General features: G+C 44.8%; 1 protein-coding gene across 1 annotated transcript in view; it reads right to left on the reverse strand.

The window, feature by feature from the left end:
* Window positions 1-1,155: 1,155 nt before the first annotated feature.
* The window catches only part of LOC126981689 (monocarboxylate transporter 12-like), a 40,930-nt gene continuing 27,486 nt past the window's right edge, over window positions 1,156-14,599 (reverse strand). Inside the window, exon 7 of the mRNA XM_050833110.1 lies at window positions 1,156-1,392. Coding sequence (XP_050689067.1) covers window positions 1,229-1,392 — 164 coding nt within the window. The 3' untranslated portion in view covers window positions 1,156-1,228. The remainder of the gene's footprint in view (window positions 1,393-14,599) is intronic.

Genomic DNA, 14,599 nt, shown 5'->3' on the forward strand with positions numbered 1-14,599 from the left:
ACGAAATGCATGGCGTTAAACTCAAAAGCGTTCAGTGAGTCAAGGACCTGGGTGTCAAAATCGCGTCAAACCTCAAATTCGCCCAGCAATGCATCGATGCAGCAAATAAAGCGAACAGAATGCTGGGCTTCATTACAAGAAACTTTATATTAAAAAATAAGGAAGTAATACTTCTGCTTTACAATAGTTTAGTCAGACCCTACTTTGAATATGCGGTGCAGTTTTGGTCTCCTCACCATGCAAAGGACATTGCTCGATTAGAAAGTGCTCAATGTCGGGCAACAAAAATGTTCCCTTCCTTGCGCAACAAACCTAACGACGAGAGGCTCTCAAACCTAATCATGTTCTCTCTTGAGAAACGTCGCCTCCGAGGAATACTAATCGAATGTTTTGGAATACTCAATGGCTTTACGAACGAATGTGGACAAATCAAAATTGTTTATGATCGATGACACTTTGCGAACGAGAAATAATGGCATAAAACTTAAATGTAAACAAGTAAATTCAGACTGCACCAATTTTTTCTTCACCAACATTGTAGTGCGAGAATGGAATCAGCTTCCACTTTCAGTGGTTCAGTGCAAAACGATTGACTCCTTTAAAAACAAGCTCGACCGACACTTCCTTCAACTAGATACTTACTAAATAGAAATCCAAAGTTTTGGAGGTGTCTTATTAACCCCATTTAACCGCAAAAAAAAACAAAAAAAAATTCTCGGGAGATCCCCCCATAACGCAAAAGTCAGCGGAAAATGCACTTTGAAACTGAGAAAAGTCATAAAAGATGTTTTATAGAAAATTTTCTGGCGCACCCTGCTGTGAAATCCGTTTCTTTCTAGGTTTTCGCATTTGGCTAGAATTCCATGATTTCCCCCCAAATTCAACTTTTTACTGGTGTGATGTACAGGAAAATTTATTGAAGAAAACTTGCTTGTTTTATCATGATGGAGTCTGAAAAATATAGTTTATAATCTTTTACCCAGAAATTTTCTGTCTACAGAAAGTCAAATTTGCAGTGAAACTCGAAAAATAATTTTGGTAAATTTTTTTAGTTTTTTTTTTTCATTCTGGAATGAATCTTATTGAATAAAAGTTGAAGAAAATCATCCTTATAGAACTCAAATATGAAATCAGATTATGATTTGGACTGACCGCTTGGCTGGAGTTTCCTTACGGCGCAGTTGATTATCTCTTGGCTTTTCGTGGGTGCTGCGGGAGTTACCAAACTTCAGCCTCCCAGCTCAACGTCCTTTTTCAGCTGCCTCTTTTCCTTTCGCTTATCATAGGCCATGGCGGTGGGGACGAGGAGGATGAGGATGGCGGAGATGGAAACAGTGGCGCCGATGAAGTACAGACTGATGGTGTAGCTGCCACTAAAGTCACGGAGAGCACCTGTAAAAAGGAAAACTTTAAGTAAACTATACTCCATTCACGGTCCTTTGGCACAAAAGTCTATCCTCCCTTTCTATGAAGTAAATATCATTGGTTAGTCCCGCCCCTTCTCCAACTCGGGCTGCATGTGACTGGTGGGTGCTAGGAAAGGCTAATCATTGGTGGTGGTTTGTTGTTGCTGTTATCATTAGTAGTAATTGTATCGTTTTAGGGCGAAGAGTAAATGCTTTGTCAGCCTCTCTCACTCACTCACTTATTTATTTTTTTACTCACTCTCTCTCTCTCTCTCTCACACACACACACACACACACACACACACACACACACACACACACACACACGGCCCGGTAGCTCAGGGATAGAGCTTCTGGCTCAAAACCAGAAGGACCGGGGTAGGCGGTGGCTGTACAGATAGCAAGATGGCCCCGAGTTCAGGAGGACGCGAGTTCAATCCCCGACCGGTGCCACCAAGCTGGGATTTTTCAGCCGCCGCCGAGTGGCTTAAAACTACCCACATGCTGTCCAGAAGACCACCTATCAACCCGGACTCTAGATTCTAGGATTAAAGATGAGCTCCGGGAGGGCAGCATAAGCCAATGCAAGATGGCGCCACTATAAACACTCGCCTGCGCCAGAACGGGCTGGGCCGACCATCAGGACCCACCGGGAAGAAGCCTTGGACCGACCATCAGGATCCACCGGGAAGAAGCCTACCGGCGCAATAGGCCAAGACGTAAAAAAATAAACAAAACAAAAATTCCCCGGCCGGGTGAAGATAAGTTCGGTTTATCTTCTTTCACGTGTAGCCCCTGTTCACCTAGCAGTGAGTAGGTACGCGACGTCAGGCAAGGAGTTGTGACCTCGTTGTCGCGGTGTGTTGTGTGTGAGTGGTCTCAATCCTACGCAAAGATCGGTACTACGAGCTCTGTGCCCTTCCGCAGGGGAACGGCTGGCTGTTTCGAGAGAGACCCGCAACAGACCAAGAGGTGAATTACACACACACACACACACACACACACACACACACACACACACACACACACACACACACACACATATCCACACAAACACACACACACACACACACACACACACACACACACATATCCACACGCACACACACACACACACACACACACACACACACACACACACACAGACACACACTACTCTAGATCACGTATTTGTGTCTAAAGTTATTAATTATTACTTTAATTGAAAGAAAAATAAATTGTTTTGCTTGTTCATTGCTTATAAAAAGCCTTTTGACATGGTGTGGAGAGATGGGTTGTGGTACACGCTTGTTAAAAATGGGATTACTGGTAAAGTTTACACTTTGGTTGAGAATGTGTGTAATAGTAAAGTCATGTGTTGTTGTAAATCAAGGAGTATCGTGTTGTTGTTGTTTTTATCGCAAAGGGGTGAGACAAGGGGAAAACCTTTGTCCTTTATTGTTTTCCCTGTATATAAATGGCTTTGAACTTAAGTGAAAACTGCACACACTTGAATTTTAATGATGACTGGTTAGATCTTTATCTGAGAATAGTTGGGCTAATGTATGTCGATGTCACCTATTTCGGGGAAGGTGAAGAATGCACTTTAAGGCGATGGAGAATTACTCTAATCAGTGAAAAATGGAAGTTAATACTAATAAGACAAAAGTAAATATATATATATATATATATATATATATATATATATATATATATATATATATATATATATATATATATCTTTGTCTGTCTGTCTCTCTGTCTTTCTATATATATATATATATATATATATATATATATATATATATATATATATATATATATATATATATATATATATATATATATATATATATATATATATATATATATATATATATATATATATATATATATATATATATATATATATATATATATATATATATATATATATATATATATATATATATATATATATATATATATATATATATATATATATATATATATATATATATATATATATATATATATATATATATATATATATATATATATATATATATATATATATATATATATATATATATATATATATATATATATATATATATATATAAACTAACCGTTTCCTTATTGTCTCATCTACACCAGAGAGTAGTTCAGCATGCTCTCTAAAGACAGATCCTCTTCTAACCACACCACACTACATTCACACAACACAGACACCTTTTTCCAAAATTCAAAATTAAAAATGGCGTTCAATAACTATGCCTCGGAGTCCCCACCTGGGGGGGAACCACAAATTCCCCCAGAGAGGACTCCCCTTCTGGCTGCCGACCTGAGTGGGGTCTTGATAACTCCTCCAACCTTTTTCTTCTCAATCTCTGCAACATACGCAGTCTTCGTTCTAATTTTCATTGTGTGGAACACCATCTCTCCTCCTCTAAACCTCACTTTCTCTTCCTCACCGAAACACAGGTTTGTGAGGCTACTGACAGTAATCTCTACTCTGTTCCCTCCTACTATCTCTATCCTAAATTTCAAACAAAAGCTAGATGTTGCGGATACGTGCACAACGACATTACTTGCTCTCGTGCCCACAACATTGACTCTTCAGAATTTTCCACCCTCTGGCTAAGACTTCATTGTTATTCTACTACTAAATACATCTGTGCTGTTTATCTCACCTAACTCTACTAACTATGTAAAATTCTTTGACTACTTGAACTCTAAAGTGGAGCACATTTTGACCCACTTTACCTTCGCTGAAATCTCCATCTTGGGAGATTTCAATGTTCACCACTAGCTTTGGCTTTCATCCTCTTTCACTGACCAGCCTGGTGAACAAGCCTACAATTTTGCTCTCCTCAATGACCTAGAGCAGTTGGTTCAGCACCCTACACGTATTCCCGACCGTCTTGGAGACCGGCCCAACATACTAGATCTCTTCCTTACCTCTAACCCTTCTGCTTACTCTGTCAAACTGTTCTCTCCGTTGGGCTCCTCCGATCACAACCTTATTTCTGTATCCTGTCCTATCGCTCCTGTACACCCTCTGGACCCACCGAAGAGCCGATGCTTCTGGCATTTTGCTTCAGCTCGGTGGGACTACCTGAGGATGTACTTTTCCGATTTCCCGTGGAATGATTACTGCTTCCAGGATAGAGACTCCTCTGTGTGTGCCCAGCGCATCACAGAGGTGATTGTCTCTGGAATGGAGGCATACATTCCATGTACTTTCTCTATTCCTCATGCTAAAAAGCCTTGGTTTAATCACGCTTGTTCTCGTGCTGTCAAAGATAGAGAAAAACAAACAAAACGTACCAGAGCCTTCGAACTCCCGCTAACCATAATCTTTACATTTCTGCCCGGAATCGTGCCAAATCTATTCTCCGACTTACCAAAAACTCCTTCATTGATAGAAAATGGCAGAACCTTGCTTTTTCTATTTTTTCCCGTGACTTCTGGCATCTAGCCAAAAACATCTCCTCCAACTTCACTTCTTCATCTTTCCTTCCTCTCCTTAGTCCTGACGGCAATACCGCCGTCTCATCTATCTCTAAGGCTGAACTCTTCTGTCATACTTTCTCTAAAAACTCCACTCTGGACGATTCTGGGCATATTCCTCCTACTCATCCCCCCTCTGACTCCTTTTTGCTTGTTATTAAGATTCTTAAGAATGATGTTTTCTATGCCCTCTCTGGCCTCAACTCTCAGAAGGCTTATGGACCTGATGGAGTGTCTCCTATTGTCCTTAAAAACTGTGCTTCCGTGCTGACACCCTGCCTGGTCAAACTCTTTCTCCTCTGCCTGTCAATATCTACCTTTCCTTCCTGCTGGAAGTATGCCTTCATACAGCCTGTGCCTAAGACGGGTGACCGTTCCAATCCCTCAAACTACCGTCCTATAGCTTTGCTTTCTTGTCTATCTAAAGCTTTTGAATCAATCCTTAACCGGAAGATTCAAAAGCACCTTTCCACTTCTGACCTTCTATCTGATCGCCAGTATGGGTTCCGCAAGGGGCGTTTTACTGGTGATCTCCTTGCCTTCCTAACTGATTCTTGGTCATCCTCTCTTAGCCGTTTCGGTGAAACCTTTGCTATTGCGCTGGACATATCAAAAGCCTTTGATAGGGTCTGGCACAAATCTTTGCTTTCCAAACTAGCCTCCTACGATTTCTATCCTTCTCTCTGTTCCTTTATCTCCAGTTTCCTCTCTGACCGTTCTATTTCTGCTGTGTTAGACGGTCACTGTTCTTCCCCTAAACCTATTAATAGTGGTGTTCCGCAGGGTTCTGTCCTATCTCCCACTCTCTTTCTGTTGTTCATTGATGATCTTCTTTCCAAAACAAACTGTCCTATCCATTCTTACGCCGATGACTCTACTCTGGATTATTCAACTTTTTTAAATAGAAGACCCACCCAACAGGAACTAGATGATTCCAGGATTGAGGCGGCAGAACCCTTAGCCTCAGACCTTACTATTATTTCCGATTGGGGCAAGAAGAACTTGGTGTCCTTCAATGCCTCAAAACACAGTTTCTCCACCTATCCACTCGATATCCACTCGACACTATCTTCCAAACAACTATCCCCTATTCTTTGACAACACTCGGCTATCACCTTCTTCAACACTAAACATCCTCGGTCTATCCTTAACTCAAAATCTCAACTGGAAACTTCATATCTCTTCTCTTACTAAATCAGCCTCCTCGAGGCTGGGCGTTCTGTACCGTCTCCGCCAGTTCTTCTCCCCAGCACAGTTGCTATCCATTTACAGGGGCCTTGTCCGCCCTCGTATGGAGTATGCATTTCACGTGTGGGGGGGCTCCACTCACACAGCTTTCTTGGACAGATTGGAGTCTAAGGCTCTTCGTCTCATCAGCTCTCCTTCTCTTACTAATAGTCTTCTACCTCTTAAATTTCGCCGCCATGTTGCCTCTCTTTCTATCTTCTATCGATATTGTGGTGCCCCGAGGGCTGCGACACCACTCGTGTCATCATCATCTTCACCGGCAATATTTTCCGATGACAACAGCGGTATCGACCGCTAAAACACAACACGGACTCCAACACATGATTGTCCCCACTGTTCATTTACCAACCTATACACAATTGTAATTGCCCATTAACGCACCCGCTTATCTATAAGCCAAAACACAATCACCGCGGCCTAAAACACGATCAGCCGCGGAACAAAATGTTATGAAAACAAAGCTGCGTCACCGCGTGAATTAAGCATGTCGGTTAGGTAGATTATTGTATGAGCTCGGTGTGAGTTTGATGTATGACTCACACGCCAGACTTATTACACTCTCGATTTCTGACTATATAAGAAGCATTTTTTCCAGGCTTGACCTCAGATTAACCAGCACTCTGTTCGTGGCTGGACACTCAGTTGTCCTTCCCTAGACAACATGGGTAGAACATTCATCGTTGCTACTGTGAGTATGGAGTGAAGAATTACCATAGAGGAAAGCGTATCTAACATATCTATTGTGTTCTATTATCTTAGTTTTACTTAGGATTATATTTCTATGATACTTTATTGTGTGAGTTTTACTCAATATTATACCAGTGTTAACGTCAGTAACCAATAGTGAAAGAAAACCTGAAGACTCATTGAGTCTAGTAAGCCAGTCGCTGGTTTAAACAATATTTTTACCCTCTGTAATATTAAGTAGTATTAAGGTAGAATAAAATACATATAAGAAAGGCGACACCGTTTCATCACCCCATTTACGAACTCCTTTAAATACTCCTAAAGTACCAGAATTTTAAGTCAAGTGTCACTAATACAAACAGTGTGTCGTCTCCCCTGTGTGCCCGGATTGCGGGTTACAACATTGGTGTCAGGTGGGTGGTGAAACTGGTGGTGAAACATGTGGTGAAACTTGTGGTGAAACATGTGGTGAAACATGTGGTGAAACATGTGGTGAAACTTGTGGTGAAACTTGTGGTGAAACATGTGGTGAAACTTGCGATTTATATTGGTTTATATTGGTATTGTACTGGTGTATGTCCACATCCGAAAGCGAGGGAGAAGACAGTTATTCTTGGGATTACGAGAATAAGACTTTAGAGTTAAATATGCCAGACGAAGGCAAGAACCTCCCCAAAAAGAAGATGGAAAATCGATCACCCTTGCCCATGATGATCTTGTCACGCTACTTAGCCGTCATACCTTGAATGATTTTAGTAGAGTGCAGGGACTCTTATATTTTTGTGGTGGAGAAGAAAAAAGTAGCAAAGCACCAAACCTCCCATGCCATAAGCTAGCAAAGAAATGGATAGAGGATATTGAAAGCCAGACACAGGCAAATTGGGACACTACCGGAAAGATTGAGTTAGCCAAACAATATGCCCTGGGAGCAGCGCGCGATCATTTCCTCGGTTGTATCACTAGATGTGGACAGGATTGGGAAAAAGTAAAGGAAGACTTCCTACGTGTGTTTCCCACAGTAAGGACCTTTTCGGTCCGCCCGAAAGCATGGGGAGAGGCAAAACGGCGGACAGGAGAACACATCCGCACCTTCCTCATCCGCCTGGAGACATTGAGAGACGAGTTGATCGCTCTCAAGCCTGACAATGCAATTTTGATAAATGATATAACAGCTTTACGGCTCAGAGAGGCTTTCCTCCGGCCCTCTTACTCATCCTAACGGAGGAAGAAAGGGGACCCACAGAAGGTATTAAAGAAAGGGTATGAGTATATTAAAGCTATCCAGAGTCGAAGCTATCCGATGCCGATATCGCCAAAGAAATAAAAGTGCTGAACGTCTGTTCCACCCAGGCATCCGGACCCAAACATGTCTCACAAGCCCGTCCTCCACGCCCTCCAGGCCAGTCACGTTACCCGATACCCCAAAGGGAGGACGGCACGCCGCGCCACCTACACGCCCATATGGGAACGCGCCCACGCCACCTACATGTTATGCTTGTGGGTATGTAGGACACATGGCTCGCGATTGCACATATGGAAGGCAGTATAGGGGTGCCTACCACCCACCAACGGGCTCTCGGTACCCTCAGTACCAGCCCACTCGAAACAGGCGTCAGCCTGTCTCGCCTGCGCTGCCTGGCGCCCGGAGTACACGGCCGGTCCCTCACCCCGTAGCTCCTGGGTTAACCCTGACCACGAGAAGAACAAAAAAAACGACACCAGAGTAGCTGCGGCAGTACACGGCCCAACCAACGCCCACACGTTTAGATTGTGCGTAGGCGCTAATTCAACAAATGAGATGGTTTACGCAATGCTAGACACAGGAGCAGGAGCGTCCCTAATAGAAGAAGATTTATTTAGGAAGGTAGGCGGGAAGATGATAGTTACAGAACCTCTCTCCATACAAGGGGTAGATCGGACTCCAATCCCTAATAAAGGAATAGCCGAAGTAGTAGTAGACTTTGGGCACGGAGAAATTATAGAAAAGTTTGTAGTAATATCACAAGGTATAGTGTTACCAACAGCAGTTTTGTTGGGCCTAGAATTTATGTGGAGACAAAATGTGGTAGCTGCACCGCTGGACACACCTGGGCAGTTTAGTGTAATGGTGGGCGCCTACCCAGTGGAAGTTCATTCCTGGCTGCGGACGATATGAGCCCGTACCCAGAAGATCATAAACCTACTTTAGACGAGATGGAGGAAGTACCAGTGAAAGCATACGCTATTAACGTGGCGTCCTTGCTCCCAGGCACGGCAGGGTATGTCACTCTGGAGGCAGAGATTGGCAGAGCCCAGCAAGCCTTATTTCTCCCAAGGTCCAATGATATCCCTTCTTCATTTTTATTTCCCGGGTTAGTAACCTTAACTCCTAACGTCAAACAAACCAAAGGTAAATTCATCAGTCCTATGCTAACCCAACTGAAGAAACTATTGAGATGCCAACAGGTGAAGTGATGGGACACATTTATTCTTGTCACTCAGAATACTATCAATCATCGACTAATGAATGTGTAGCGGCTGTCACAAAACAGCTACAAAGCCGCCTGTCACCCAGTCAAGTAAGCAGATGGTACTCGATAAGCTGATAGACGAGCTATTTTACCCTCACAACGGGAAAATTGCTGTCTGAAGGGCTTAACCCGCAAGTATCCTGATGTGTTTGCTCTAAAAAACGAGCCACTCACTATTACCCCCTATTATGTTCACACTTTAAGGCTAAAAAATGACAAGCCTATATATAAAAAGCCATACCCAATACCAGTAAAATATCATAAAGAAATAGAGATTCAGCTCAAGGACCTTGAGGCCCAGGGTATTATACGCCCTAGTGCGTCACCCTACAGCGCACCTCTAGTCCCTGTTGCTAAAAGGATGGTGGAGTCAGACTTTGTCTCGACTTCCGCGCTCTGAACGATGAATTGATTGATGACAAACATCCACTCCCTAACATTAACCTCATTTTGCAACAGTTTGGGAAAGTAAAGTATTCACCTCCCTTGATTTGCGCCAGGGCTATCACCAAGTCCCATTGGCAGAGGAATCTAAACACTTGACAGCCTTCACGACACCTTATGGCCTCTATGAATTCACTACAGTCCCCTTTGGATTAAAAACAGCACCTGCAGCCTATCAACGGATCATGAATCAAGTTCTCATAGGTCTGACAGGAAGAATTGTACATGTATACCTTGATGATTTGATAGTACAAGGGAAAGACATGGACCATCACCTAAAGAACCTCCATGCCGTCTTGGACAGACTGCAGAAGGCTCACCTGTCCTTAAGACTAGATAAGTGTTCCTTTTTCAAAGAGCAAGTAGATTATCTGTTTCACATTGTTAGTGCTTCTGGCTTGAAGCCTCAGCCCTCAAAGGTACAGGCGGTGCAACAACTCACTCCTCCGAAAACAGTCAAAGAACTTCAAGGTTTCCTGGGATTGGTTAACTTTTATAGGAAATTCATTAAAGACTTTGCCAAGATAGCATCCCCACTTAATAATTTACTCAAAGGGAGGAAAGTAACCAAGAATGATAAGACACATCTGGAGTGGAATGAAGAGGCATTGCATGCATTTAGCACACTAAAGAACAGTCTAACAACTGACATTGTTTTAGCCTTTCCGGATTTCCGGAAGCCCTTCAATCTCACCACAGATGCGTCAGATAAGGCAATAGGTGGTGTGTTGCAACAAAAGGATGAAAATGGTAATTTACGTCCCATAGCATATTTTAGTAGAACCCTGAATGGAGCAGAACGTAACTACTCAGCGGTAGAGAGAAGCTTTAGCAGTCATCTATGGCCTCAGTACTAACCGACCCCTTATCTTGGGTTATAGGATACACATCCTGTCGGACCATAGACCACTGACTTGGCTGTTAAAAAGCACAGTGCCTAGCAGGATTGCACGCTGGCAGACACTTCTAGGAGAATTTGACTTTAGTATTGATTATCTCCCAGGCTCCAGCAACATGGTAGCAGATTTTTGTCAAGGATTAGGAATCAGGAGAGTGACGTGATAGAAGGCGAATTGGATGCTCGAATTATGTCTGTCACCCTTACGGGTGGACAGGACACGTCTGTCGCCTCTCCGAAGGGACATGACAAACAGGATAAGTTTCTCCATTGGAGTCTTGCTGGACTCATGGAGCACCAGGATCGCGATCCTGAACTGAGAGAATTGAAGCATGCTTTTGAACAAACCACCGGTGGTAACGTACATGAGAGAGATGAGAGAAAGGTTGCAGAGAGGAGCAATGTAACGTTAAATGCAGCTAAGAGGCACTTCAAAAAACTGCCTCTTAGTGAAGTGTGTGTAGAGAACGGCATTCTCTACCGCGATGTTTGCGATGAATACAACAAGCAGAAAAGACTGGTTATCGTTCCACCAAGCTACATTCCTAACGCGTTAGCTTTGGCGCATTCCATGCTACCTGCAGGGCATGGAGGCACTAAGGTTACGTTGGCACGCTGTCGCAAGTTTGCGTACTGGCCGGGAATGAAGGCGGACGTGGAGCAATATGTCAGATCTTGTCCTGTCTGTTGTCGGTTTAAGAGGGATCCCCGCCAGCTCCACTTATGAGGTATCCAGAGGTTGGCCAACCGTTTGACATAGTCCATATGGATATTGTCGGACCTTTGTCTGTTTAAGACGAAGGCTATAGGTATGTACTGACAGTGATAGACGTCCTGTCACGATTCTTGTAAGCAACCACCCTTAGTACTAAGTCAGCCAAGGAAGTGGCAGCTGCGTTCTACAAGAACGTAGTCTGTGTACACAGCATCCCGCCGATTCTAGTCACGGATCAAGGAAAGGAGTTCGTCAACACTCTTACGAGAGTTGACTCAGTTGTTACAGATTGATCATCTAAGGACAACTCCTTATCACCCGTCTGCAAACGGGGTGATAGAAAGGCCTAATGGCACCTTAATAAATATCTTGAGAACTTTGTGCGAGGACAATCGCGGTATCTGGGACCAAATGCTTCCGGTTGCAACACACGCCTACAACACTGCCTACCATCGTGTTCTGAAAGATTCACCATTTTTCTTGCTTTTCTCTCGGGACCCAAATGTTCCTTTTGAAGTGCTTGAGAATAGACTCCAACCTTGTTATGATGTTGACAGCTATAAAGCATTTACTTCTAGTGTCGCAGCGTACCTATAAACTATGTCAGACCAATATAGATATAGGATGGCAGGAGTCAGAAAGAATGTTTAGGAAATCCAAACCCAAACAGGTGGTAGTAGGAGATCGGGTCTACTTAAGGCATGTATGTACAAAGGGCGAACCAAAGAAGCTCCAGCCCTTGTTCAATGGACCTTTAGGGTGCTAGAAAAATAAGCCCTGTAGTCTTACGACTGCGTCATGTTAGAGGTGGTAAGATCAAGACAGTTCACACAAATAATGTTCAGGTCGTTCACGAGGACTCTCTTGGCTTCCATGACTCTCCTAATGTCAGGCGTGCATACCCTCTCCCTGATCAAGTAGTAGAAGTGGACCCACTCCCATGACTTATTCCCCGAGGAGCCGCTGCCATTGTCCTTTCCAGCTCCTTCCGAGCTCTCCTCACCGGCTCCTGTCTCCTCAGATGCTTCAGAGGTCCCCTCATTGGTTCCCTCAGCTCCTTCAGAGCCCTGTGTCAGTCGCTCATTACGATCCAATACGGTACCCCTTCTCTCCCCAATGTGATGGACCGCCCTCTTGAGTATCGCCAACGACCAACGAACTGATGCCCCTATAATTACAGATCCTGGGTGTTGCCCTCCTTGTCTTCCCTTGATCCTCCTGGAGCAACCCATTCGTCCCGGCCTCGTCTTCTCCCCAGTCTTTAAGATGCTGTTGACAGGACGGTACTATGTTGTCCCTGTCGTCATCAAGACGGACGACATCCAACGTCCTCTCATCAACGTGGCAAATCTAACAGCGGAAGTTTCATGGTCGATTGAACATATGAATCAATCGTTCCCACTGTTGGTCTGCTAAGGAGCACTCTAGACTATTTTCACATTGAGTTTGAGAAGTTATTCAAAGATATTAACAGATTTCTGTCGGCTATGAGTGGAAGAGATGGAAGCCTGTTTCGGACTCGCCAGAAGCGAGGAGCCGTGGATTTCTTGGCTCGGTAGCAAACCTCCTTTTCGGTACGGCCACTCAGGCCCAAATAGATGTGATACACGGAAGCTCTCCCAGCTCTACACTCTGTCCACAGAAGAGAGACGTCAACTTAACCTCCATCAGGAAGTCCTCAACGCCACAGTTCGGGACCTCCGTCATATTCATTCTGCCATCTCCCGTCTAGAGTCCGCCTCGGCTTTGGCCTCAGCTATTATCCGTCAGTTCTCACTACAACCTTGCAAATTGAAGGGGAAATGCGTATTTTGGAGACTATCCTTCTCATTCAGTTGGCACTTAGTGACCTAAATCATGATACTCTGAATCTCAAGCTTGGCCTTCAGCAGCTGTCCCAAACGCAGGTTTCCCCTCTCCTCCTTCCAAATGATGTACTATTTCGTGTGCTCAGCAATGCGTCACTCCATTACCCAGGCTTACTTTTCCCTGCAGCACATGAATATTTAGCATTGTATAGAGATGTCTCTAGGGTTATTTCTAAAGGTACGCTTTCCTCAGGAACCCTTCACTTCTACTTACAAATCCCCATGAAAGGGGATCCCTCTGACGTGTTCGATGTGTTTAAAATGGACGCGTTGCCTTTTCATCTTGATGGCACGCCATATTTTCTGCACACCGACACGCTTTCCACTTACCTTGCGGTTTCTGAAGACCGCACTCACTATATGCTCTTAGACTCCTTGGACCGCTGTACTAAACACCACCTGCTCTATGTATGTCCCCCTGTCTACTCGACTTCTGTCCAGCGCTGCGAGATCGCTCTCTTTCTCGATCGCCCAGACGCCCTCTCGCTGTGTTCTAAGTCTCTCCTCAGAGTCTTCCCCGGTCTTCATCCCGTCTCCTGCGGGCTGGGTCTTCTACCGATACTCCCCAGATGGTCACCATGGTCTGCCCGGACAGCCCGGTCTCCAAATACAGGCAGACCATCAACGGACGGTCTCCTCAGCCTCGGTATGGGCTGTAGTGCCCACTCCGACGCCTTCATCCTCCCTGCCTCTGCTACTATGGACGGTGACGCCCCGATGACGGTTCATCGCGCACCCTTCCACATCGGAAGTGACGTTGTATCATCGCTCCGGGCCAAGACTCACCTTGGACCCTTCCTCCCCGCCGCCGTCGCCCGGGTCGTCTCTGGCCCCCTGCTGGACCTCCCTCCAGCACTTCACGCGCTCAGGAATCCGTCTCTCCGGTCCCCGCCTTCGACCCCTTCCTCCCTTGGTGGGGTGGCTGCTCCTCCTCGGCGTCGTCTTCGTCGCCGGTGGGGTGGCCTTCTTCTGTCTCTTCAGGTCCCGTCTCGCAGGACTCCTCCCCACGATCCCGCCATCCCCGTCTGGGCCCTCCATGGTCGTCCGCCGGGCGGAACGCTTTGTGCCACGAGGACGTGGCGTGATTTTAACGGGGGGGGTATGTGGTGCCCCGAGGGCTGCGACACCACTCGTGTCATCATCATCTTCACCGGCAATATTTTCCGATGACAACAGCGGTATCGACCGCTAAAACACAACACGGACTCCAACACATGATTGTCCCCACTGTTCATTTACCAACCTATACACAATTGTAATTGCCCATTAACGCACCCGCTTATCTCTCTAAGCCAAAACACAATCACCGCGGCCTAAAAACACGATCAGCCGCGGAACAAAATGTTATGAAA

The sequence above is a fragment of the Eriocheir sinensis genome, chromosome 49, assembly GCF_024679095.1.
Source record: "Eriocheir sinensis breed Jianghai 21 chromosome 49, ASM2467909v1, whole genome shotgun sequence".
Lineage (NCBI taxonomy): Eukaryota > Metazoa > Arthropoda > Malacostraca > Decapoda > Varunidae > Eriocheir > Eriocheir sinensis.